The following is a 24,799-nucleotide window of genomic DNA, read 5'->3' as shown; positions in this document are numbered from 1 at the left end:
ATTTACTGTTCACTTGAAAACATGAGTGGTTTTAAATCGTTAGTCATTGAATGCACAGTCCCACACAGCTGCTCCTTTTTATTGCTCTAATTACACTCTTAGCCCTCTTGCATCTCTGGACCTTTAGTTATGATCTTCAACACAACTTTTTAGCAGAACTTTGTAAAGAATTTCCTCCTAAAAAGAGTATATAACACAGAGAGTGAATCACTGTTAAGAAAATTACCCCCAAATAGAAAGGAATCAATGTATTTAGCCCATAACTCTGGACTCAGTATTTTCTTTATTAATAAAAAGAATAAGATACAGGTCTACCTAGCACTTCAGGACTTTACCTTGAGATTCTCTTAGCTTTTGAGAAGTGCCTTGAAGTAAAACCAAAAAGCCTGAAAAAAAAAAAAAGACTATAGAAGGCATAGAGGCTACAAAAGTTGATAATTGAGCCAAGAAAAATAAAGAACTTTACTTGAGTAAGTCTAAATTGAGCAATGATTGACACCAATAATTCTGTGCTCTATTTAAAGTGTGATAGAATAAGAGGTGTCATTGTATTCTTCGCCTGGAAATAATATGGGGACATAGGCACATCAATTAAATTCAAACCACGGAGCTGGCAGATCACAGGTAGTCATGCCCAAATGTCTTCCCAAACATTACCAACTTTGTACTGAGACCCTTACACTCATCAAAACCTGATGATCATTGCCTTGGTAAGGTAAACCTTGATAAGGTAAACCAAAAGAGTGTGACCCCTTGCATACACCATATCAGAGTGTTCAAGGATCACAACCAAGCTTGCATGTTTCCTGGCCATCCTAAAACAGCAACACAAGAAAAGGGAAGGATAATAAAATAAGTGATGGATTGTTCCTTGGCTCCCCACTTTCTTCTTTCTAGATAGCTTTTAGAAGAGTCTTCTTTAACCCTCCTTTTTGCTCCTGCTGAATGTTCCCTCACTCACCTGCACCATAGCTTAGAGATGCAAAGCAGAGTTTCTGAAACCTGCATAAAGATTCTGATAGCATGACTTCTTTTCAGAGTCTAGATAATAGTCTGAGTGAATGAAGCTATTAATGAAGAAATTGCCTCCCCAGAGTTCTTTCTTTGGCTAGCCCACTGGGATCTTAAAGCATCTATTATTTATTTAAACCCCTCTTATGAAGGATGGAACACTTAATGTCCCCCAAGTACTTACAGCATCTTTTAAAAAAGGGTTGTGGAGTTAATTGAGACTTAGGTGATAGTTTTATTTGCATATCAGAATGTTTGTCCTTTTGGCCTCAGCAGACCTTGGTTTCACCCATGGGAGATCATCATAAAGACAAACATCAGCCCAATTGGCTCTGAATCATTTGTGGGGTAGCCGGCCCTCCTGAGAACCTCTTGGAAGGGAAAGAAAGAAAGAAAGAAAGAAAGAAAGAAAGAAAGAAAGAAAGAAAGAAAGAAAGAAAGAAGAGAGAGAAGAGAAGAGAGAGAGAGAGAGAGAGAGAGAGAGGGAGGAAGGGAGGGAGGGAGGGAGGAGGGAAGGATGCATATTTGATCATTGTATAATTAAAACCCAAACACAAAAATGTGTAAGTCTGCAACTGTACCTCATGATGTCTCACTATTAAAAAAAAATTAATAAAAAAATAAAAGAATCAAAACTAAATTAAGTTACTAAAAAAATAAAATAAAATAAAATATTTATTGTACAAATCTTACAAGTCTTCCATGTATTGTTCATTTTTGTGTCTGTATTATGAAAGTTTGAACTATTGAGACATGGAACATAATTAAGATACTCTATCTGGAATTTGAGAGTTACATATTTTTAAGATAAACATCATTATCTTGTCATCTTTTTAGTGTTCAGCAGGTATGAACTTCAATCTTTTCCTCCAGTCATTAAATAAAGTCATTTCCTCAAATGAAGTTTTTTTTCTTTCTTCTCCCCCACCTGTATACTTTTTCTTTCTTTATGATTTTTCAATTGTTTTCCCACTAAGTTTTTATATGTACTTTTCTATTATTTATAAAAGTCACTTTTACAGTTATTGCTTTTTTAGATATTATACATTATGAAAAGCCATTATATTAATTTAGATTTCATCAATCTAGAAAAGAGCATCATGGAGAAAGTGCCTATATATCTGACATTAAAAGTGCCTATATATCTGACATTAAAATGGGCTGGAGCGATAGCACAGCGGTAGGGCGTTCGCCTTACAAGCGGCCAACATGGCCGACCCGAGTTCGATTCCTCCGCCCCTCTCGGAGAGCCTGGCAAGCTACCGAGAGTATTCGATATGCCAAACACAGTAACAACAAAGTCTCCAATGGAGACGTTACTGGGCCCGCTCGAGCAAATCGACGATCAATGAGAGGGCCTTTTATTATAAAGTGACATTACTCAAATATAATATGTTCTTATAACTTTGTATTCTTTTTCGGGTTATGAAATTTATTTTTACTAATCAATTAGTTCTGCGCAGCATATATTTCTCTATCTTAAAAATATTTTGTGGATCTGCGTGGGACGGGCACAGAGGCCCAGCTCTGGGCAACAAAGCTGAACGGCTCCAATTCCAACAGGTACAGCCCGCCCCCAGAGGCCTGGGTCCCTCTCTGGGCACGTGCAGCTAGAAACAGCCCCTAGACAGCCGGTTTTCAACCCCTGATCTGCGTGGGACGGGCACAGAGGCCCAGCTCTGGGCAACAAAGCTGAACGGCTCCAATTCCAAACAGGAGACGTTCCCAACTCCTTGCCCAAGTGCCAGGGATTCTTTCCAGAGCCGCGGCCGCTGACGCGGCCGCGAAATATTTTCCCACTACATATGCCATAGGAACCATAAGCTAACTTCTTAGATGGAAACTTCTCTATTTTAGCTCAGCCACTAGAAACACAGTAGCCAATAACTCATAAGCCTATCTTAACTAACACTGCATATCAAGCAGAATAGTAACAGTGAACGTGAAGGACTAAACCACACCTCTCACAATGGTAAAGCAACACAAAAGCCCACCAAACTTTCATATTGAAGAGTCTAGCCCAGATGACACCAACAGTACTGTAGTGTTAGACAACCTCTCTGACAAGGAATTCAGAATGGAGCTACTTAGGATGCTTAGGGAATTAAAAGAAACAATAGAAACCAATGCCAATAGAAGACAAGAGGATCTGAAGGCAGAAATGAGGAAAATGCAATCATAAATGTCAGACCTGAAAAATCTCGTAGGCGAATTGAAAAGCTCAGTGGAAGGCCTCAGCAGCAGAGTAAGAGCGGCTGAGAACAGAATCAGTGAGCTCAAAGATGAAGTTCAGAGACTCTCCAGAAAAGAGCAGAAAATGGAAAAGAGACTCACAATTCGGGAACAGATGGCAAGAGAAGATCGTGATGAAGCCAAGAGGGGTAACATAAGAATTATTGGAGTCCCAGAAGGACAGGAAGAAAACCTCGATGAAGAAGAAACTGTCAAAGAAATCATTGCTACAACATTTCCAGAGCTGAAGAAAACTTGTGACCGCATTCAGGAGGCCCGAAGGGTACCAGCTAGAAGAAATCCGAATAAAAATACCCCAAGACATATTCTGATCAAAATGACCAAAACCTTAGACAGAGACAAAATTCTGAAAGCAGCAAGATCGAAGAAAGAAATCTCTTACAAAGGAGCATCCTTAAAATTCACAGCTGATTTTTCTGATGAAACCCTCATGGCCCGAAAACAGTGGTGGGACATAGTAAAAAAACTCAATGAAATAAATGCCTCCCCAAAAATACTTTTCCCAGCAAGACTCTCATTCATAATAGAAGGAACAACACACAGTTTCACAGACAAACAAAAGCTCAGCAACTTCAGAGATTCAAAACCATGGTTACAAGAACAACTAAATGGGCTACTTTAAGGCAAGAAAGGCCCCTCAAATACACCAAATTTTAACAGAACAATGGGACAAAATCCCATAACAATAATCTCTCTCAATGTCAATGGGCTAAACGCACCAATTAAAAGACATAGAGTGGCAGGATGGATTAGAAAATTGAACCCAACATTCTGCTGCCTGCAAGAAACGCATCTCAATAGTCAAAGCAAACACAGACTCAGAGTCAAAGGCTGGAAAACAATCCTACAGGCAAACAGCTCCCATAAAAAAGCTGGGGTAGCCATCCTTATATCAGACCACATCGATTTCAGAGTGAGGAAGGTCATAAGAGACAGTGAAGGCCATTTCTTATTGATCAGAGGATCTGTACAACAGGAAGAACTTACAATAATAAATGTATATGCACCTAATGAGAGACCAGTAAAGTACTTAAAACAACTACTCATAGATTTGGAAAAAGACATCAATAGCAACACAATACTAGTGGGAGACTTCAACACTGCTTTGTCACCTCTTGATAGATCAACCAGACTCAAGCTTAGCAAGGACATACTTCATTTGAGGGAAACAATGGAAGAAAGGGACTTAGTAGATATATAAAGGACACTTCATCCACAAAAAGCTGAATACACATTCTTCTCAAGCGTACATGGAACATTCTCCAAGATAGACCACATGCTGAGCCACAAAACATGCCTCCATAAAATTAAGAAGGTAGAGATTGTATCAACAATCTTCTCAGACCATAAAGGTAAAGGTAAAGGCCCTCCCGTTGATCGTCGATTTGCTCGAGCGGGCCCAGTAACGTCTCCATTGGAGACTTTGTTGTTACTGTGTCTGGCATATCGAATACTCTCGGTAGCTTGCTGGGCTCTCCGAGAGGGGCGGAGGAATCGAACTCGGGTCGGCCATGTTGGCCGCGTGTAAGGCGAACGCCTTACCTGCTGTGCTATCGCTCCAGCCCATAATGCGCTGAAATTAGAAGTAAATCACACACAAAAACAGAAAACTAAATCAAACACCTGGAAATTAAACAGTGCACTATTGAACAACGAGTGGATTAGACAGGAAATCAAAGAGGAAATCAAAAGATTCCTAGAAACGAATGAAAATGAGAACACGAGTTACCAAAACTTATGGGACACAGCAAAGGCTGTGTTAAGAGGAAAGTTTATAGCTCTACAAGCATTCCTCAGGAAGGAGGAGCAAGCACACATAAGTAACCTAACCTCACAGCTTAAGAGCTTGGAGAAGGACCAAAAAAAGGAGCACAACCCGAACAGGAGAAAGGAAATAATAAAACTCAGAGCAGAGATTAACAAGATGGAAACCCAAAAAACAATCTGAAAGATCAATGAAACCAAAAGCTGGTTCTTTGAGAAAATTAACAAGATCGATAAGCCTCTAGCAAAACTCACAAAGAAAGGGAGAGAGAAAACCCTAATAAACCAAATCAGAAATGAAAAGGGGGTCATTACAACAGAAACCACAGAAATTCAGAGGATCCTCAGGGAGTACTTTGAGAAGCTTTATGCCACGGAACATCAAAACCTCGAGGAAATGGATAAATTCCTAGACTCCTACAGACTCCCAAGGCTGAACCAAGAAGACCTGGAATACCTGAACAGACCTATCACCATCAAGGAAATTGAAATGGTAATAAAAAGTCTCCCCAAGCACAAAAGTCCTGGCCCGGATGGATTCACTAGTGAATTCTTCCAAATCCTTAAAGAGGACTTACTCCCAATGCTCTTTAAGCTTTTCCACGAAATTGAAATATCAAAAACACTTCCGAACAGTTTCTACGAAGCAAATATCACACTGATACCAAAAGCAGACAGAGATACCACAAAGAAAGAGAATTACAGGCCGATATCCCTGATGAACACAGATGCAAAGATCCTCAACAAACTACTAGCAAATAGAATTCAACTACTCATCAAAAAGATCATACACCATGACCAAGTAGGATTCATCCCAGGGATGCAAGGATGGTTTAACATTCGGAAATCAATCAACATAATCCACCATATCAACAAAAGAAAAGATAAAAAGCATATGATCATATCAATAGATGCAGAGAAAGCATTTGATAAGATCCAGCACCACTTTATGATGAAAACCCTAGCCAAAATGGGTATAGAGGGGACCTTCCTCAACATAATTAAAGCCATCTACCACAAGCCTACAGCAAGCATCATCCTCAATGGGGAAAAACTGAGAGCCTTCCCTCTAAGATCAGGGACGAGACAGGGATGCCCACTCTCTCCACTGCTGTTCAATATAGTACTGGAAGTACTTGCAATAGCGATTAGGCAGGAAAAAGATATTAAGGGCATTCAGGTAGGAAAGGAAGAAATCAAGCTCTCACTATTCGCAGATGATATCATACTCTACTTAGAGAACCCAATAACTTCCACCAAAAAACTCCTAGAAACAATAGACTTGTATAGTAAAGTTGCAGGTTATAAAATCAATACCCAAAAGTCCATGGCTTTCCTATACGCAAACAGTGAGAGAGAAGAAAGCAACATGAAAAAAACAATCCCATTCACAATTATGCCCCAGAAAATCAAGTACCTAGGAATCAGCTTAACTAAGGAAGTAAAGGACCTGTACAAAGAAAACTACAAAACGCTACTTCAGGAAATAAAAGAGGACATGAGGAAATGGAAAGATATCCCCTGCTCATGGGTCGGGAGACTTAACATTGTCAAAATGGCAATACTACCGAAAGCATTGTATAAATTCAATGCTATCCCTATAAGGATACTCATGACATTCTTCAAAGAAATGGAGCAAACACTCCTGAAATTTTTATGGAACAATAAGCCCCCACAAATAGCTAAAGCAATTCTTGGGAAAAAGAAAATGGGAGGAATCAACCTCCCGTACTTCAAACTGTACTACAAAGCAGTAATAATTAAAACAGCATGGTACTGGAACAAAGGCAGAACTGCAGACCAATGGAACAGGGTTGAATACACTGACATCTCTCCTCAATCATATGGTCATCTAATCTTTGATAAAGGTGCAAGTAATGTGAAGTGGAGTAAGGAAAGCCTCTTTAATAAATTGTTTTGGCATCACTGGATGGCTACATGCAAAAAAATAGGCTCAGAACTCTGCCTAATACCATGTACAAAAGTAAGATCAAAATGGATTAAAGACCTCAACATCAGACGAGAAACCATAAGGTACATTGAAGATAAAGTTGGCAAAACCCTCCATGACATTGAAGCTAATGGTATCTTCAAAGATGCCACGCCACTGGCCGAGCAAGTGAAAACAGAGATAGATAAATGGGACTATCTTAAACTAAGAAGCTTCTGCACCTCCAAAGAAACAGTGACCAAAATACAAAGACAGTCTACAGAATGGGAAAGGATATTCACCGAATACACATCTGACAAGGGGTTGATATCCAGGATATACAAAATACTGGTTAAACTCCACAAGAAGAAAACATCCAACCCCATCCAAAAATGAGGCAATGAAATGAACAGAAACTTTCTCAAAGAAGAAATCCGAATGGCAAAAAAGCACATGAGAAAATGCTCTACATCATTAATCATCAGGGAGATGCAGATCAAAACCACAATGAGATACCATCTCACACCTCAGAGACTGGCCCACATTCAAAAGAACAAAAGCAACCGATGCTGGCGTGGATGTGGCGAGAAAGGCACACTCCTTCACTGTTGGTGGGAATGTCCACTGGTTCAGCCCTTCTGGACAACAGTATGGACGATTCTCAAAAAATTAGAAATTGAGCTCCCATTTGACCCAGCAATACCACTCCTGGGAATATATCCCAGAGAGGCAAAAATGTATAGTCGAAGTGACATCTGCACTTGTTTGTTCATTGCAGCACTCTTTACAATAGCCAGAAACTGGAAGAAACCTGAATGCCCAAGAACAGATGACTGGTTAAAGAAACTTTGGTACATCTACACAATGGAGTACTATGTAGCTGTTAGAAAAGATGAAGTCATGAAATTTACATACAAGTGGTACAATATGGAAAGTATCATGCTAAGCGAAATGAGTCAGAAAGAGAGGGATAGACATAGAAAGATTGCATTCATCTGGGGGATATAAAGTAACAAAGTATGAGATTAATACCCAAGAATAGCTGAGATCAGCACCAGGAGGATTACTCCATAACTTGGAGGCCAGCCGGGTATCCTAGAGGAAAGGGCAGTTCAGATAGAGAAGGGAGCACCAAATAAAGGATGTTTGGAGGATCCTCCCAGGAGGGGAGATGCATGTCGAAAGTAGACTATGGACTGAACATGTTTGCCACTCAATGCCTCTTTTGCAGACCACAACACCCAAAAGGAGAGAGAGAACACAGGGGATTGCCCTGCCACAGAGACAGGGGGGATGGGGGATGGGGGTGGGAGGGATATTATCCATGATGGTGGAAAATGGGCACTGGTGGAGGGATGGGTATCTGATCATTGTATAATTGAAACCAAAGCACAAAAAATTGTAAATCTACAACTTTAAAAAAAATAAAATAAAGGGGAAAAATATTTTGTAATAATAACATATATTGACAACCTTGGAAGTTATGTAACTTCCAGTTACATAACTTCCAGTTATGTAAGTTCTTTGTACATTCCATTTTTCCATATCTAGGAATTTCCATAGAATGATCAAATTATTTTCCTTGCTAACATTGGAATTTCGGAATGATGAAACTGAGAAAACTTAAGACCATCATATAAATGGATAGTTCATTCAAGAAGCAAATCCTGAAGACTAGAACTTAATGTGCATTACCTAAAGAAACTATTTCCTTTGTCTTTTAAAGGGCTTATCTTGGCTCAACAGTAGCACTTCCATGTTCCTCTTTACTGGATTTCCAGGAATGGAGAAGGCACATCACTGGATCTCTATTTGATTATTTATAGTCTATCTCTCCATACTTCTTGGGAATAGCTTACTTCTTTTTTTTCACCAAGGATGACCATAATCTCCATGAGCCCATGTACTATTCCTTAGCTATGTTGGCAGCTGCTGACCTAGGAATGACTGTGACCACAATGCCCACAGTTTTCAATATCTTCTGGTTAAATCATAGAAAAATTATCCATGAGACCTGTTTTGCTTAGGATTATTTTATTCATACTATTACTCTTGCTGGAGCTGGAGCAATAGCACAGCAGTAGGGCGTTTGACTTGTGCGCAGCTGGCCCGGCCAAGCTGCGTTCAATTCCTCCGCCCCTCTTGGAGCACCTGGCAAGCTACTGAGAGTACCTTGCCCGCTCAGCAAAGCCTGGCAAGCTACCCATGACATATTTGATATGCCAAACACAGTAACAACAAGTCTCATGATGGAGACCTTAATGGGTCCACTCAAGCAAATCAATGAACAACAGGAGGATGGTGACTGTGATTACTCTTGCCATGGCTTATGACAGCTTCATTGCTATCTGAAATCCCCTAAGATATTCTTCTATTCTTACTAATACCAGGGTAATGAATATTGGATTGGGGGTTTTGACAAGAGCTGGTCTGGTAATTATGCCACCAATTGTCATTCTGCCTTAGTTCCCCTATTTTCAGTCAGGCTGTCTTCACCGTGGCCCCTGGGGTGGAGGGTTGAGTTTCCTTCCCCACATCAAGCAGAATTCTGGAAGCCAAAAACCTCCAGACCCAACTACAGCTATGCTCAAGGCCACTCTTCACATGCTCAGACAAATCTCATGCATGAAGGAACTGTCAGAAGAACCCAGGTATGTGGGACCTGTGACTGAGCTCTCCAAGCCTGCTCGGATCAGGACTGGGCCTCCTCCACCAAGATCCTCAGTTTTCCAGTAGCCTGGCAATTACACCCACAAACTGCCCCCGGTGCCATGTAATTCCATCAACGGCCAAGATCCAGAGACTACAAAACAAAGTTCCAGAAAGAGAGAGATGCAGTATTTCCTGGAGCACAACTCCGTCCCTCTAAGAGAGCCCAGCAAGCTACTGAGAGTAGCCATTGGGATGGGAGATGTGTGCTGAAAGTAGATAAAGGACTGAACATGATAACCTCTGAGTATCTGCATTGCAAACCATAATGCCCCGATGTAGAGAGAAAGTATGGGGAATATTGTCTGCCATGGACGCAGTGGGAGGGTGGTAAAGGTGGGGGTATACTGGGGATATTGGGGGTGGGGAATGTGCACTGGTGGAGGGATGGGTATATGATCATTATGTTATTATAACTCAGACATGAAAGAGTGTAACTATATCTCATGGTGAATCAGTAAAATTTTTTTTTAAAAAAGAAAGAAATACTACTGGACAATGATGCTGATTTAGAATTGCTTCTTGTTCATGAATCAAAACAATCAATAAAGTATTTCTATAGAGAGGAAAAAAAGCTACAGAAAGTATCCTGCCTGCACAACAGAGCCTGGCAAGCTACCCATGGCGTAAGCCAAAAAACAGTAACAGTAACAGTATAACAGCTGATAAAATAGTATATTATAGAGAATTAGTGTACCTGCAATAAGCAGACCCCATTGAGCTACACTAGCATGCGACAGGGATGAACGGAGATGTTACTGGCACCCTCTGGAGCAAATTCATGAGCAACGGGATGACAAGTGACATAAATGATGGACAAGTTAGACAGTGTAAATAGTGATAAATTAAATTTAAAAATAAATTAGACTCCTCTATGTGTATCACGATCATGATCACGACCATTCTTTTATTTGTCAATTGCCTCGAGCAGGCCCCAGTAATGTCTCCTTCGTACTAGCCCTGAGACTTTTTAAAAAGTGCCATATTCAAGGCTCTATCAGGGTTAGGAGAATGAGACCCATCATTGTTACAGGTATTTGGCATATTGGGTATGCCACGGGGAGTTTGCCAGACTCTGCCGTGTGGGCAGGTGACATTCGGTAGCCTGCCAGTTTGTCCAAAGTAAGAATGAGATAAGATGTCGCACGGCTGCAAATGCGGCCACGCAGTTCCAGGAGCTGGATTTTATAGTCTCTGAGTCTTGACCATTGATGGGATTACATGGCACCACAGGGCCAGTTGGTGGGTGTGACCCCCGCCTACTGGAATTTGGGAATTTGGAGGATCTGGGTGGAGGATGCTCAGCCCTGATCCGAGTAGGCTTGGAGATCTCAGTCCCAGGACCCGCATGCGTTTGTTCCTCTGCCGGTACCTTCATGTGTGCGAAGAGTGGTCTCAGCATGGTGGTGGCTGGTTCTGGAGGTCTTCGGCTGCTGGAGCCCTGGTCGGGGCGGGGAGGGAAACTCAACCCTCTCCCCTCCAAGGGGCCCCAGTGAGGAAAGCCAGGTGTGGGGGCAGGAGGCTATGTGTATCAAACTATAATAATTAAACTAAAAATGAATTTTATTTTTATTCATTTTTTAATTTTATTTTTAATTCCAAGGATGGAGGATAGGTGTGAGGGGGACCGTGGATCATTGGTAGAAGGATATGGATACTGGTGGTGGGTTTGGTATTGGTTACTGTATGTCTGAAACTCTATTATTGTAAAAAGCATTTTAAGTAAGTACTAAAGATAAATTAGTTTGGCACAACTATTTTCTGCTCTGTTAATCTAGAAACCTCTTGAAATCGTTAAAACAGCAAATAAAAGATATTTTATGATTTATTTATTCTAAATGATATTTTATGATTATAAAATGCTATTCATTTTCATATGCATTATAATTTACATATTAATTAGCACAATGACACATTTATAGATTAATCAACCATAAGATAAACTCATTGATCAATTATTTTTTCTTTGGAAAGTTTAGTGGCTTGCTTTTTCTCCACATATTTTTTTCTTGATCTTCATTAGTGGTAATTTTCTGACATTTTAAGAGTCCACATCAGTCCAGATCACTGGATATTTTACTTTTCTTCCCAAAGCTGAAAAAATATAAATAACTACAAAATTATTTTAGAAACAGAGCTTATGCTGGAGCTAAGAAACAGACAGGGACCTTGGGGATTGCAGTACAAAGCCTAAGAGAAAAAAAAATTAAAAGTTGAATATGGTGGAAGGAGAAAGGCACCAAGAGAGGTGAGAGGGAGGACTGAAAAGGAAGAGCAATGAACAGCTGGAACCAGAAACAGACCCTCGGGAGAAGTTTCTAAAATAAATCTTCCTTCCAGTGAGAATTTTGTGAAGACATTAAAAAGAACAGGATTATGACAAACTCCTTCATAAAGGAAGGACTCCTGGTTCCTGACTATGTTTCAGAATGAGTGGGAGAGACCCAAAATTCAGGTCAGTGAGGGTGACTGATGAATTTGCATCGTAAAACCTATCACAAAACAAAATATGTTCTAATAATGACAGAGATCTAATTGGTTTTAGCAAATAATTTATGAACTGGTAATCAAATCATCTAGCTGGAAAAAGGCTCTTCCAGCAGGTTCATAAGTTAAGGTTTTTACAGTCAGAAAGAAGCTAGGACACAGTTACTATCCAAAGGGAAGAGACTGTTTTATGCAAAAATAACTACTCCTTAAGGGAGGCAGAGGTAGTATTTTTGTAGATTAATTTCATTAGTACTAAGTGGCAAACTCCAGAGTGATTTGCTCAGAACTCTAGTTTGGGCATAGTTTGCAATTGCAATTAGGTGAGATGTTAGGATATTTTATATTCCAACATGAACCCCTTCAATTGGCTGTTTTTGCTTACTTGTTATGCTGTTATTTCTTTATTTTTTTTTAAATTTTTCACTGCGGCACCAAAGTAGAATAGAGAATTGAAATAGGGACTTGTTTTCTCATCAAAAGAACATCTAAAAACCTGATTTCCCAAAACATTTTGAGAGAGTAGTTTTACCTTCTCAGATGTATAAAATAAAGCCCGGGATAGTTGTAGATAGTTGTAGAAAACAGTAAATTAATAATATTTATGGAATCAGATTAGAAAATGGGTGTAGACATAGGATAAATTACACTTTCCTACTTTTTGCTCCTCTAGGTCTGAACTCTCTTATCCCCATTGACGTCTGTCGATAGCTCATGACCTGAATAGCCTTATGGAAATCCAGAAAACTTCGAAGATAATATCTCTTCCCAAAGTATTTGGGATAACCCTGTAATCTTCTGTGGTAAGATATTTTCCAGGGACAGTCATTATCTGACATCTAAGACTCTTAAACCAGATCAAAATTATTATTAAATAGAAGTTGGTCTTTGTGTGCCTAATATGCAGGATAGCAAATTGCATAGCTGTGTAGATTTTGCAACCATGGAAATTTTAGTCTATTCAATAAACACTCAATACTGATGAATTTAATAGATGGTGTTTTTTTATAACATCAACAATTGTTCAAAATAAAGTATGACATAAAATCTCTCGAAACCAATTTTAAATTTGATTTGATTCTGATCCAATAAAATTGTCCAAAATCAAGATGGTCATAAAATTGATTCATTTCATTTCATCATCCTGTTATTCGTCGATTGCCTCGAGCAGGCCCCCGTAACGTCTCTTTCATCCTAGCCCTGCGATTATATTCACGGCTCTTTAGGAGAATGAGACCCATCATTGTTACTGGTATTTGGCATATTTGGTACGCCACGGGGAGTTTGCCAGACTCTGCCCTGTGGGCAGGCTACATTCGATAGCCTGCAAGTTTGTCCAAAGTAGGAATGAGATAATAAGATGTCATAAAAAAAAGTTCTGAATAAATAAAATTGATTATTGACTTTAAAATATAGGCAAACCAATCGTTCTATCATTGCAACATATGGCTATATGCATTGTTCCAAGGTGACTCTTTAGAATGGAGTCTTGGGAAGTGCACAGATTAAAAAGATGAATTGCAAATTTGAACTTTCCTGTAAGGGAATAATAAAACACTAAGACTAGAATATTTTTAAAATGGTGACAGATATTAAGTATTTGAAATGAAGATGGAAGTTTTGGTCAAAGTGAAAGAATGGAGCCCAAGGAAGGTATATCAACATAAATATTTGAAGAGAATCTCCACACTTTAGTGGTGTGGAAGCATTTGAGATGTCAGAAATCAACAACCGCTGGTAAAAATTCAGCTCCAGTAAAAGAGAAAGAATATGGGGTGACAGGAGTAGAGAATTTTTAACCCATTCAGAATTTGTATACACATAATCTCAGATAATGCAAAAAAAAGCTCAGACTTAATAAAAGTTTTTAGTTTTTCAGTATCAAAACAGAAAATAGTTATAGGAAGTTTGACTATACCAAATACTACAAAGGTTTTCCCCAGTCCTGGCATTTTCCTAAACCAGTTAAAACTATATTCTTTCTTAACTTTCTTAATATATCATATGTGTAACCAATATGACTCTATAACATGGGGTTAATTAATTATTTAAAAATATTTTAAATATTTTAAAAAGAATCACATAAAATCTGTCCTCCTGATGGTGCACGTAATGTAGGAAAAATCATTTTCCCTAGACTTTCCTAGGAATGTGGATTAGACATCCACATAACAAAAAGCAGAAAAACAGACGTAATGGGGGTTGTGGAAAAAACAAAAGTTTGATAAAATGCATACCTTCTAAATAGAGGGGCAAGATGAAGGGTGAGTAATTTCCTTTGAGAATTACATGTTTACATGACATCTTCATTTAAAAACAGAGATCTGGATGGGAGCAGTCTCTGTGAGGCCAGTAAAGGAAGGGCATGAGACTATCAAGAAAAGCACCGTAAGGAAGAATGTGTTATAATGGAGGCTTAATGCTTACGTTACTGACTTTCTCTTCTGTACTGAGCAACGAAGAAGGCTCATACATGCTCACACTTTCAGGAGTGAAGACCGAGACAGGAAACACAAATGGAGATTTTTCTTTATTCATATAAATACTTCTTATAAAAAAAGATTAACTCCATGGAGCTTTCAGAGCCCTGCTGTTTCCACAAATTAAAAAGCTGGAAACAATACTTGAGCATTTGTAAAGCCTTTGGGGTGGAAAACAATTTCCCCTGAAATTATATATGTGTGTGTATGTGTGTGTGATATATATAAGTGTATATATATATGTATATATAAGTATATACATCTGTATATATATACATATATATATATATATATATATATGAGTTTCTTATGTAGTTTTCTCAAGTGTCTATACTCCCTTTGGTGCTTCTGGTGCCCTGGCATCCTGCTGCCAATTCTTCTTCCTGTTTTTGGTGTTTTGTTGTTTTTGGATATACCTAGTTGTGCTCAGAGCTTACTCCTGGCTCTGCACTCAGAAATCACTCTTGGCAAGGCTCTGGGAAACCATATAGGATACCCAGAATCAAACCCCCATCAGGTGCATGCAAGGCAAGGGCTGCTGTACTCTGACTCCTAGATTCCTGCTTGTTTAACTCTGAATAAATTGAATATTTTCTAAATGTTTAATACTACCCAAAAGTCTGTTATTATTTTTGTTCTCATTCCCTGTAAGACAAATGTTATGTTCCTTCAATACAGTTTCAGTGCTTCACTACTTGACTTTAATATATCAGAAATCAACAGAGTCACTCACTACTCTCCTCTTCTTTCCTTTTGCTACTCAGGTATTTCAGCCTTTCCCCACTGTTTTCATTGACTTCTTATTTAATTTCAGTACCAAAAGAAATCCAGTAATGCATTGTTTCATATCTGATCTCTAGTCTTCTTTGGAAAATTGGAAAATCTCAAGGTTAAATTTATTATCTCAAGGATAACAAATTTTGAAAAATGAACAAGAGTTAGCATCTCACAAAGCTCTTTCCCACTGACAAATCAATTCCATTCTCAAATGATGTCAACAGCTGTTCTGGGCAAGAAAAATGTCATTAGTGTCATTTAAAGATAGTGAAATCCAAGCTTAAAATTTGCTTACTACTTCAATTTTGTTTCAATAGAAAATAATGTATTTGGATCGTAAACCAAACTATTCTGAAGGTAAACTTCCAGTAAAATGACAGATTTTATTTTCATTTTCCATGGGTAAAAGTGACCCTGGGAATCACATATTAAATTAATATGAACAAGTTATTTTTGAAGCTTTTGACATTTACAAAATCCTACCAGTCACAAGAGAAAAGGATGTCATTATCTCTAGACTGATGCCACTAACCTGCACTTTACTGTGGAGATTAGCTGCTCACATTTTGTGCAGTCTTATCAGACTCCATAGCTTTCAAAATATCTTTAGTTTAATTTGACTAAATAAATAATTTACATTTTTATTTCCAAATATTTGATTTCCCAATAATAATATATCTTTCACTTTAAAGAAATAATACTTTCAATTTTTATTGTGCTAATCTTCCCTGTATTGCTCATTGTGGTTGTCTATACTATGAAATTTTTAATTAATTAAGTAATATGTATAATATAAATAAGATTCTCTAAGATAAGATAAGATACCCTACCTGGTATTAGAGATTTATGTGTTTTGAAGATGAATACATCACTAACTCATCATCTTTGTTGCTTCCAGCAGGCATAAACTTAGTTCATTTTTTCCACCTGACATTGAATTAGGTCATTCTCTCAAATGAATTATTTTACTTCCTTTCTCATCCACCTGTCCTTTTTATTTTTCTTTATGATTTTATCATTGTTTTGCCATTAGGTTTTCATATTTACTATTCCAATACTACTTAAAACCATTTCTTTAATTTACTGGTCTTTTAGGTCAGACATTCTGAGGAGTCATTATATTCACCTAGATTCTATCAATCAAGAAAAGGAGCATGAAGGGGAAAAAGCCTGTATGTTTGACACTATATGACACTATTTAAATATAGTGCTTCTATACAATTTTTGTCTTTATTTTTTTGATTAAATGATTTATATTAAATGATCAGTTGCATTACCTAAAGGGAATATTTCTTTTGTCTTTGAAAGGGCTGATATGTGGCTCAACAATAGCGATTCCGTGTTCCTGCTTACAGGCTTCCCAGGAATGGAGAAGGCACATCACTGGATCTCCATCCCATTATTGATAGTCTATCTCTCCATACTTCTTGGGAATGGCACACTTCTTTTTCTCATCAAGGATGACCATAATCTGCACGAGCCCATGTACTATTTCTTAGCTATGTTGGCAGCCACAGACCTGGGAGTGACTCTGACCACAATGCCCACAGTTTTGGGTGTCCTCTGGTTCAATCATAGAGAAATTGGCCAGGGGATCTGCTTTTCTCAGGCTTATTTTATTCATACCCTGTCTATTCTTGAGTCTGGTGTCTTGCTTGCCATGGCTTATGACCGTTTCATTGCTATCCGAAACCCCCTAAGATATTCTTCTATCCTGACTAATGCTAGGGTAATGAAGATAGGGTTGGGGGTATTGACAAGGGCTGGTGTGTCTATTATGCCAATAATTATCCGTCTACATTGGTTTCCCTATTGTCGATCCCATGTACTATCTCATGCTTTTTGTCTACACCAAGATGTCATTAAGTTAGCCTGTGCTGATATAACCTTCAATCGTCTCTATCCAGTTGTTGTTTGTTTTGCAATGGTTTTGATAGACTTCTTAATCATTGTTTTCTCCTATATTTTGATCCTCAAGACAGTCATGGGTATCGCTTCTGGAGAAGAAAGGGCTAAGGCTCTCAACACATGTGTCTCTCATATCTGCTGCATTCTAGTCTTCTACATAACTGTAGTAGGTCTGACATTCATCCATAGGTTTGGGAAACATGCTCCTCAAGTGGTTCATATCACAATGAGTTACGTCTATTTCCTTTTCCCTCCTTTTATGAACCCTCTCATCTATAGCATTAAAACCAAACAGATCCAAAATGGTATAATTCGCTTATTCTCTGTATCTCATTCTAGGTCACGATCTTAACTCAGTGTTATCTGGGGTTGACTCAAAGAACCTGATCATAGCTTTGTTGGTGGGAGCAACTGGGGAAAAAAAATCAATGAAAAACCCAAACTACTGTTTAAAACATCATTTTAACCTTTACCAATTTATTTCTGCGTTGTAAATCATAAAATAAGCATATTACACTCAGCATTTATTTCAAGTACACAGGAACTCAGCCAGTTTCATGAGTTCTGTAGCTCCTGATATGTGATTCTTGGATCCATATTTGGGTCACAGTATTTGAGTCAAATTCCATTGTTTTTCTTGAGTCAAATTCCATTGTTTTTCTTAAGTTACATATGGAATTATTGTGATATTCTTAATAATGACAATCACATCACAGATATGTGCCTGTTTTTTTCCCAAAAATAAAACTATTTACTATGTCTGAAAACACCCTAAGTGCAGTAATAAGTTTTGCACTATCCTTTGTTTAATATAGAAATGTAGGGTAATTTTCTTAAATGAAACTGTTTTTTCATGCAATATTTTATTAGAATTTATTATATATTAATATTATAAACACTAGATTTAGATATTGTGTAAATGATGTAAAAACTGATTTTATTTTTGTATCACTGATAGTTAAAAGAATAGAGGTATAATCCTTAATCCAGGTGACCTATGAATTCTAGTTACTATTGAACAATAAAATGTATTTTCATATAGTAAAGTAGTATTGAATTCTGTTAGGAAATATACCTTAGATAAGGCTGGATGGTTGATCTAGGAATGTCCAAAATATAATAGCTGATAAAAAGTGAGTAATTATTTCAGTCAGAAAAAAGGGAAAGATGTGTGTAATACATGCAACTGGAAGGGGAAAGATCTTTTGTGAGTCCAGGTATCCATCAGTTGTTTTAATTCATAATCAAGGCATTGGGACATAGAATTCATCATCTTATGCCAGCAGAACAGCAATCATCACTCAACTGATGGGATTTCAGGTGAACCCTGGAAGATACTTTTATGCATAGGCAATGCAATATGAATTTCTAGGGGTACAGAAGGAGCCATTCAGTTACTATTACTTTCCTTCTTATTGATGACCATTGTTTCTAGATTCTGTCTTATGTCACGCAAAGAATTCCCTTACCCTTATGCCCACTCTTGGTCAAAGAAAAGTGAGAATTTTCTAAGGTTATTGAGATGTCTCAGTAATATTGAAAACTACACATGAAATCAAAAGTTTGAGACAGCTTCCAGGCTAGTAAATAGTTTTTGTCAGCTCAAGGAAATGCTTATTTGTTTTTTATTTGTTGATTTGTATATTGTTAATACATACGACTACACTTTGCCCGTATTATATATTACATTAGTAAAGTAAAGTAAAGTAAAGTAAAGGCCCTCCTGTTGATCATCGATTTGCTCTAGCGGGCCCAGTAATGTCTCCATTGGAGACTTTTTGTTGTTACTGTGTTTGGCATATTGAATACGTCACGGGGAGCTTGCCAGGCTCTGCCGTGCGGGCGAGATACTCTCGGTAGCTTGCCGGGCTCTCCGAGAGGGGCGGAGGAATCAAACTCGGGTCGGCCATGTTGGCTGCGTGCAAGGCAAATGCCTTACCGCTGTGCTATCGCTCCAGCCCCATTAGTAGTTTTCTTTTAAAAGATTTATCCCATGTTCTGTTTCAACTATAACACAAATCTTATTTCCCACGGTGTTACATAAATGACTACTCAGAAATTTTTAAATTTTTATTAAAATTGGTGAAATATAAAATGACTCTGGTTGCATCTCTCTGTTGGCTTTCCATTTACATATATCTCTAAATAAGCCTGATTCCTGAATATCTATATTATTATAACCTCCAATGTCTTCAAATATTGGGGTATTAATAAGAATTACTGTTATAAGTTATAATAAGCCTTTGTAACCTATAGTCTCATCTAATATTCACGCAGATATCACAGAGTTTGAATCAATATCTATCTTTTCCTCAGTCCTGGGAGAAGGTTCAGTAAGTTCTAGGATACAATATATAAAATAATTCTTGATTTTCTTGGTACAATGATCCTGAGAACAGCCACAGTAGGGTTAGATATACAAAGGATTTTGGAATTACATTATACTCTATAAATAAATTACATTTTTTAAACTGTATTTTACAGTTTTCAGAGGTGCATATTTGATTCTTGGCCACATGTTGCTTTTTTTCATTTCTGCACTTCTTGATCTTAAAAATGTTGGATGGAGTGATCAGAGAAAGAACTCATAAAAATAAAGAACTCCAGTGTCAGTATACATAAGGTGGCACTGGGAATCAAACTCAGGGCCAAATACCTAAGCCAGTGTTTATTATTTGATATTTCCCAGCCCCTGTACCATTTATTTTTATGGAATTTAGTCTAATGAAACAGCCGTACTTTGAAATCATGATGTGGTTATTATATCTCTAAAAAAAATAGTCAGTTAAGAAAACCTTAACAGAGCTATTTAATGCTCTGCTTTAAACTTCACATTTGCACTTACTTCATTGCTGAGGTAAAACTCTAAGAGTTTTACAAAAACTGTAGCACTGTCCTCCCGTTGTTCATCAAGTTGCTCGAGTGGGCCCAGTAACGTCTCTTTTGTGAGACTTGTTGTTACTGTGTTTGGCATGTTTGGCATATTGAATACATCATGGGTAGCTTGCCAGACTTTGCCGTGTGTGCAAGATACTCTCAGTAGCTTTCCGGGCTCTCGGAGATGGGTGGAGGAATCAAACCCAGCTCAGCCAGGCCGGCAGTGCACAAGGCAAACACCCTACCACTGTGATATCGCGTCAGCCCTAAACATTGCAGAAAAATGACTACTTTTCTTTCATACCTGAATATAATGTATTGTCTGATTGTATAGGATAACATCGGTTTGTCCTTTCTGCCTTGCCACAGGGAGCTAAGGTTTATTGGGTGTCACCCATTCACAGTGCTCCAGAGGCACTCTCATTCCTCTGTTTTTATTTGTAACCTCTTTGTACTCTGCTTCCCCAACTGGTCAATCACCTTTATCTCCTAATCAGACTCTGTCAACTTGTAAATGTTGCTTTTTTCTTCTCCTCGTGTCTTTTGCATAGTTAATTCAGAGCAATGCCATATTTGTATAGATACAGGAAGATAGTTTATGGTATGCTTTTGTAACTTGAGAAGTTAATTGACTCTGAATAATATTCATTCCTGGGCATCTGCTTCTTTGACTTAAGCCTCAGTTGCCCTTATTCCTAGCACCCCAAAAGCAGGGTCTCCATGAGGGATGAATGGGTCCAGGGCAAGCTGTGACCTACGCTGGTATCAAAATGGTGCATTTACACAATGGAGTACTATGTAGCTGTTAGAAAAGACGAAGTCACGAAATTTACATACAAGTGGTACTACATGGAAAGTATCATGTTAAGCCAAATGACTCAGAAAGAAAGGGATAGACATAGAAAGATTGCATTCATCTGGGGAACATAAAGTAACAAAATAGGAGACTAACACCCAAGAATGGCCGAGATTAGTACCAGGAATTTTACTCCATGGCTTGGAGGCCAACCACACATACTAGGGGGAAAGGGAGCTCAGATAATGAAGGGAACACCAAATAAAGGTTTTGGGAGGATCCTCCCAGGATGGGAGAAGCATGCAGAAAGTAGACTATAGACTAAACATGATTGTCACCCATTGCTTCTTTTGCAAACCACAACACCCAATAAGAGAGAGAGAATAAAAGGGAATGTCTTGCCACAGATGCAGGGTGGGATTTGGGGGATAGGGGGTGGGAGGGATACTGGGATCCGTGGTGGTGGGAAATGGGCACCAGTGGAGGGATGGGTATTTGATCATTGTATAATTGAAACCCAAGCACAAAAAATGTGTAAGTCTACAAGTGTACCTCATGATGTCTCACTATTAAAAAATTTTTTTAATAAAAAAAAAAATGGGCCAGGCCAAAGTGCCATAATACTTAACTCTAAGTTAAGAGCATGGTCATGGACAAATTCTATCATGATCCAAAAAGTAACAACTAAGATTAGGAAAGATTAATCTGGCCTGAGTACTGCAGTCTGAAATCTACAGAGAGATGTCCTCAGGAGAGCCATCCTGCAAGCTTAATGTATCTCTTACTGTGTCCATACAAAATAACTAACATTAATAAGTAGAATTAAGATGTTAATTGATATTTTAATTAAGTTATTGGACTAAGGAAAGGAGGAAAAAACCCTAAGTGCCTTTTTGCCCTTGAGCCTGATCTGGGATCAGGAAGGGCTTTCATATGTTGATTGAGCTACCTGACCTGGGTGTTTGGTTGCTACCCTCAATGTAGGGAGCTAGAGAAACTAGAAAGAGACTAGAGAGATACCAGGAGAGAGAGTTGGGAGGGTGGAGAGATGAGTGAGGGAGACAGGAGGAGATAAGAATGAGGGGCTTAGTGAGACTGGAACAGACGCTTGGGGGAGAATGGAATAAATGGCAACTGATCATCAACCAGCCTGGTGACCCTGTTCTCTCCTTCATGCATCTGTTGGCAGCAGCTGCAGGCCAGGGTAGGGAAGCAGTTCAAGACCACAGAATGCAAGCAGTGAGAGAAAATCACGGAATTTCCTAGTTGCATTGTGATTACAAAGACCCACATGGTGAATCTTAAAGAAGAAACAAAAAAGTCTCTCTTGAAATTAACCTTTTCTACCAGAAATGAAATTGAGCCACAGAAATTTTAAATTTTCTGGAGCAAACTCTAGAGTGAAAAGGGAAGAATTTTTAAAACCTAATAACATATTTTATTTAATCTGCTATCCCCAAAACATTAATATTTCAAACTATAGTCAGTATAAAATTCAGCCATGAGATAGCATGAGATAGTTTGCATTTCATCATACTAATTTTATTATAAAATCTAGGCTATCGTTCACACTTCCTGAAAATCATAACTCAGACAATACTATTTTCCCAGCAAAAATCTACATCTCTGAGAAGAAACTCACAACTGCTTATTAATTTCATGAATGAAAAACATCTTTTTTACTCATAAATAGATTGATTCATTTGTAGTGGAATAATATGGGTATAACTGTATCTTCATGTTTCAACTTCTCTTTCTGTGAATATTTAAAACTCGCTTCTATTTTTCTTCTGCAGAAACACATATTTTAGCTTTTAATTTTCTATTTTAAATTCAATATTCTTGGAGGAATTTTTTGTAATACACTTGAGGACAAAGGAGGATATTTGCAATTATTTTGTGGTACACAGTTTAGATTTTCTATAAATAAACAAGCTTTTTTTTTCTTTATAGGTACCAGTAAACTAAGTCATCAAGTTCTCCAAACAAGTTACATTTAGCCTTTAATGATTGTCTTATAAGTTTACCCTGTATCTCAGGATTCATGAATATTTTGGAGTATTGATCTAGTTGACCTCTCATATATATCCTGCTTATGTATGCAGAACATATCTGTAGTATCCTGGAAAGCTAATGTTAAAAAATACATTGCTGCTAGCAATGTCCTCCTTAAAATCACAGGATGGGATGGGGGTTATGGGGGGTGGGAGGGATACTGGGATCCATGGTGGTGGGAAATGGGCACTGGTGGAGGGATGGGTATTTGATCATTGTATAATTGAAACCCAAGCACAAAAATGTGTAAGTCTGCAACTGTACCTCATGATGTCTCACTATTAAAAAAATTTTTAATATAAAAAAATACATTGCTGGGCCAGAAAAATGAGACAGGAGTTAAGGCACTTAATGTCAAACCTAGTTCAATCCCTGGTACCATGCATGGTTCCCTAACGTCAGGAATCATCCATGGACACTACTGAGTGTGACCCCCAAACTAAAATAACAATAATTTTGTCAATTATTTTAAATTAAGAATTGAATTTTCAAGCATAAGCAAATATTTCATAACTCAGTCAACAAGACTTGCTTTCTTCTCATATTTTTGACATCCATTTTCTGTTTTGGGAGAAAATAAATAGTTTTCTATAATATTTTATGATCTTTAAAATGTCTTTATTTAGGGGTCATAATTTACAATGCTGTTAATAATGAAGTTTCATATATCTAATGTTCCAACTTCAAACCCACCACCATATCAGCACCCCACTACAATGATGCAAAGTTACCTTTCATCCTCTACTTGCCTCCTCCTCAATCTCATTTTTTAAATTCAACTTTGTTTTGTACACATGCATACAATAGTATAGACTCAGGTTTTTGTACATATGTTGGTACCTCACCTCTCCACTACCAAACTGTTCAAGGCCCCTGACCAATGACCATATGCTGCCATCAGTTCATATACCCTTTTTCCACGCCCTTCATCATTGGCATTCTCATTTCTGTAGGGGCAAGGGTTTGCCACCATAATAGCTGCCACTACCTTGTCTTGATGCTCTATATACCACAGATAAGAACATCCTGTATTTGTCCTTCATCTGATTTACTTTGCATAACATCATGCCTCTAACTAAGTTGCAGTAAACTGCATGGTTTAATCTTCCCTTGTACTTGAAAAGTATCCCATTGTACATATAAACCACAATTTCTTCAACATTGAATATCAAAGGGTTTTTTTTTTTTACATATCCTGGCTATGCTGCTAAGCACTGCAATGAATGCAATAAATGTAGTGGTACATATATCTTTTTGAATATTTGTTTTTGTGTTTTGGGAAGTAAATAAGAAGTCAAACTGATGGATCATCTAGGAGCTCTACTTTTACTTGTTTAGAGAAATATCAAGAAGACATAAGTGGACACTTTTACAAGAGGCAATATCATCACTTATTATCAGGAAATACAAATCAAAAGTATCATCTATACACCAAAGAGAATGGCATTTATCAAGAAGACTATTAACAATCACTGTTGGCAGGGATGAGGTAAAAAATAAACTTTCGCTCATTGCTGGTAAGAATATTGTCTGGCTCAGCCCCTGTTTTATTATTTTCAACACCTGAATACAGAGCCACTCACCTATAACTCAGTGCTATAATTGATTGTCTCATGAGGTTACAAATAACTCAAACTCAACTGAAGCTTGTTCAAATTAAATAAGGCAAAAGGAGATTTTTATTGCCTATGAAATCAGAGGGGAAATTCAACTATCGTTTTTGGATCTTAGAAAAACATGAAACCATAGTAT

At 37.9% G+C, this 24,799-nt stretch overlaps 1 protein-coding gene and 1 pseudogene across 1 annotated transcript; both read left to right on the top strand.

Annotated features, from left to right (window-relative positions):
- The first annotated feature begins 695 nt into the window (after positions 1-695).
- On the top strand, positions 696-16,603 carry LOC130025440 (olfactory receptor 51B6-like; annotated as a pseudogene).
- Positions 16,604-16,726: 123 nt separating this feature from the next.
- LOC130025439 (olfactory receptor 51B6) lies at positions 16,727-17,671 on the top strand. The gene has a single exon (XM_056116387.1). It carries the CDS (start codon positions 16,727-16,729, stop codon positions 17,669-17,671), a length of 945 nt encoding a protein of 314 aa, XP_055972362.1.
- The last annotated feature ends 7,128 nt before the right edge of the window (positions 17,672-24,799 follow it).

The sequence above is a fragment of the Sorex fumeus genome, unplaced genomic scaffold (assembly GCF_029834395.1).
Source record: "Sorex fumeus unplaced genomic scaffold, SorFum_2.1 ptg000030l, whole genome shotgun sequence".
NCBI classification, from domain to species: domain Eukaryota; kingdom Metazoa; phylum Chordata; class Mammalia; order Eulipotyphla; family Soricidae; genus Sorex; species Sorex fumeus.
This window is presented reverse-complemented; position numbering and strand designations above follow the sequence as displayed.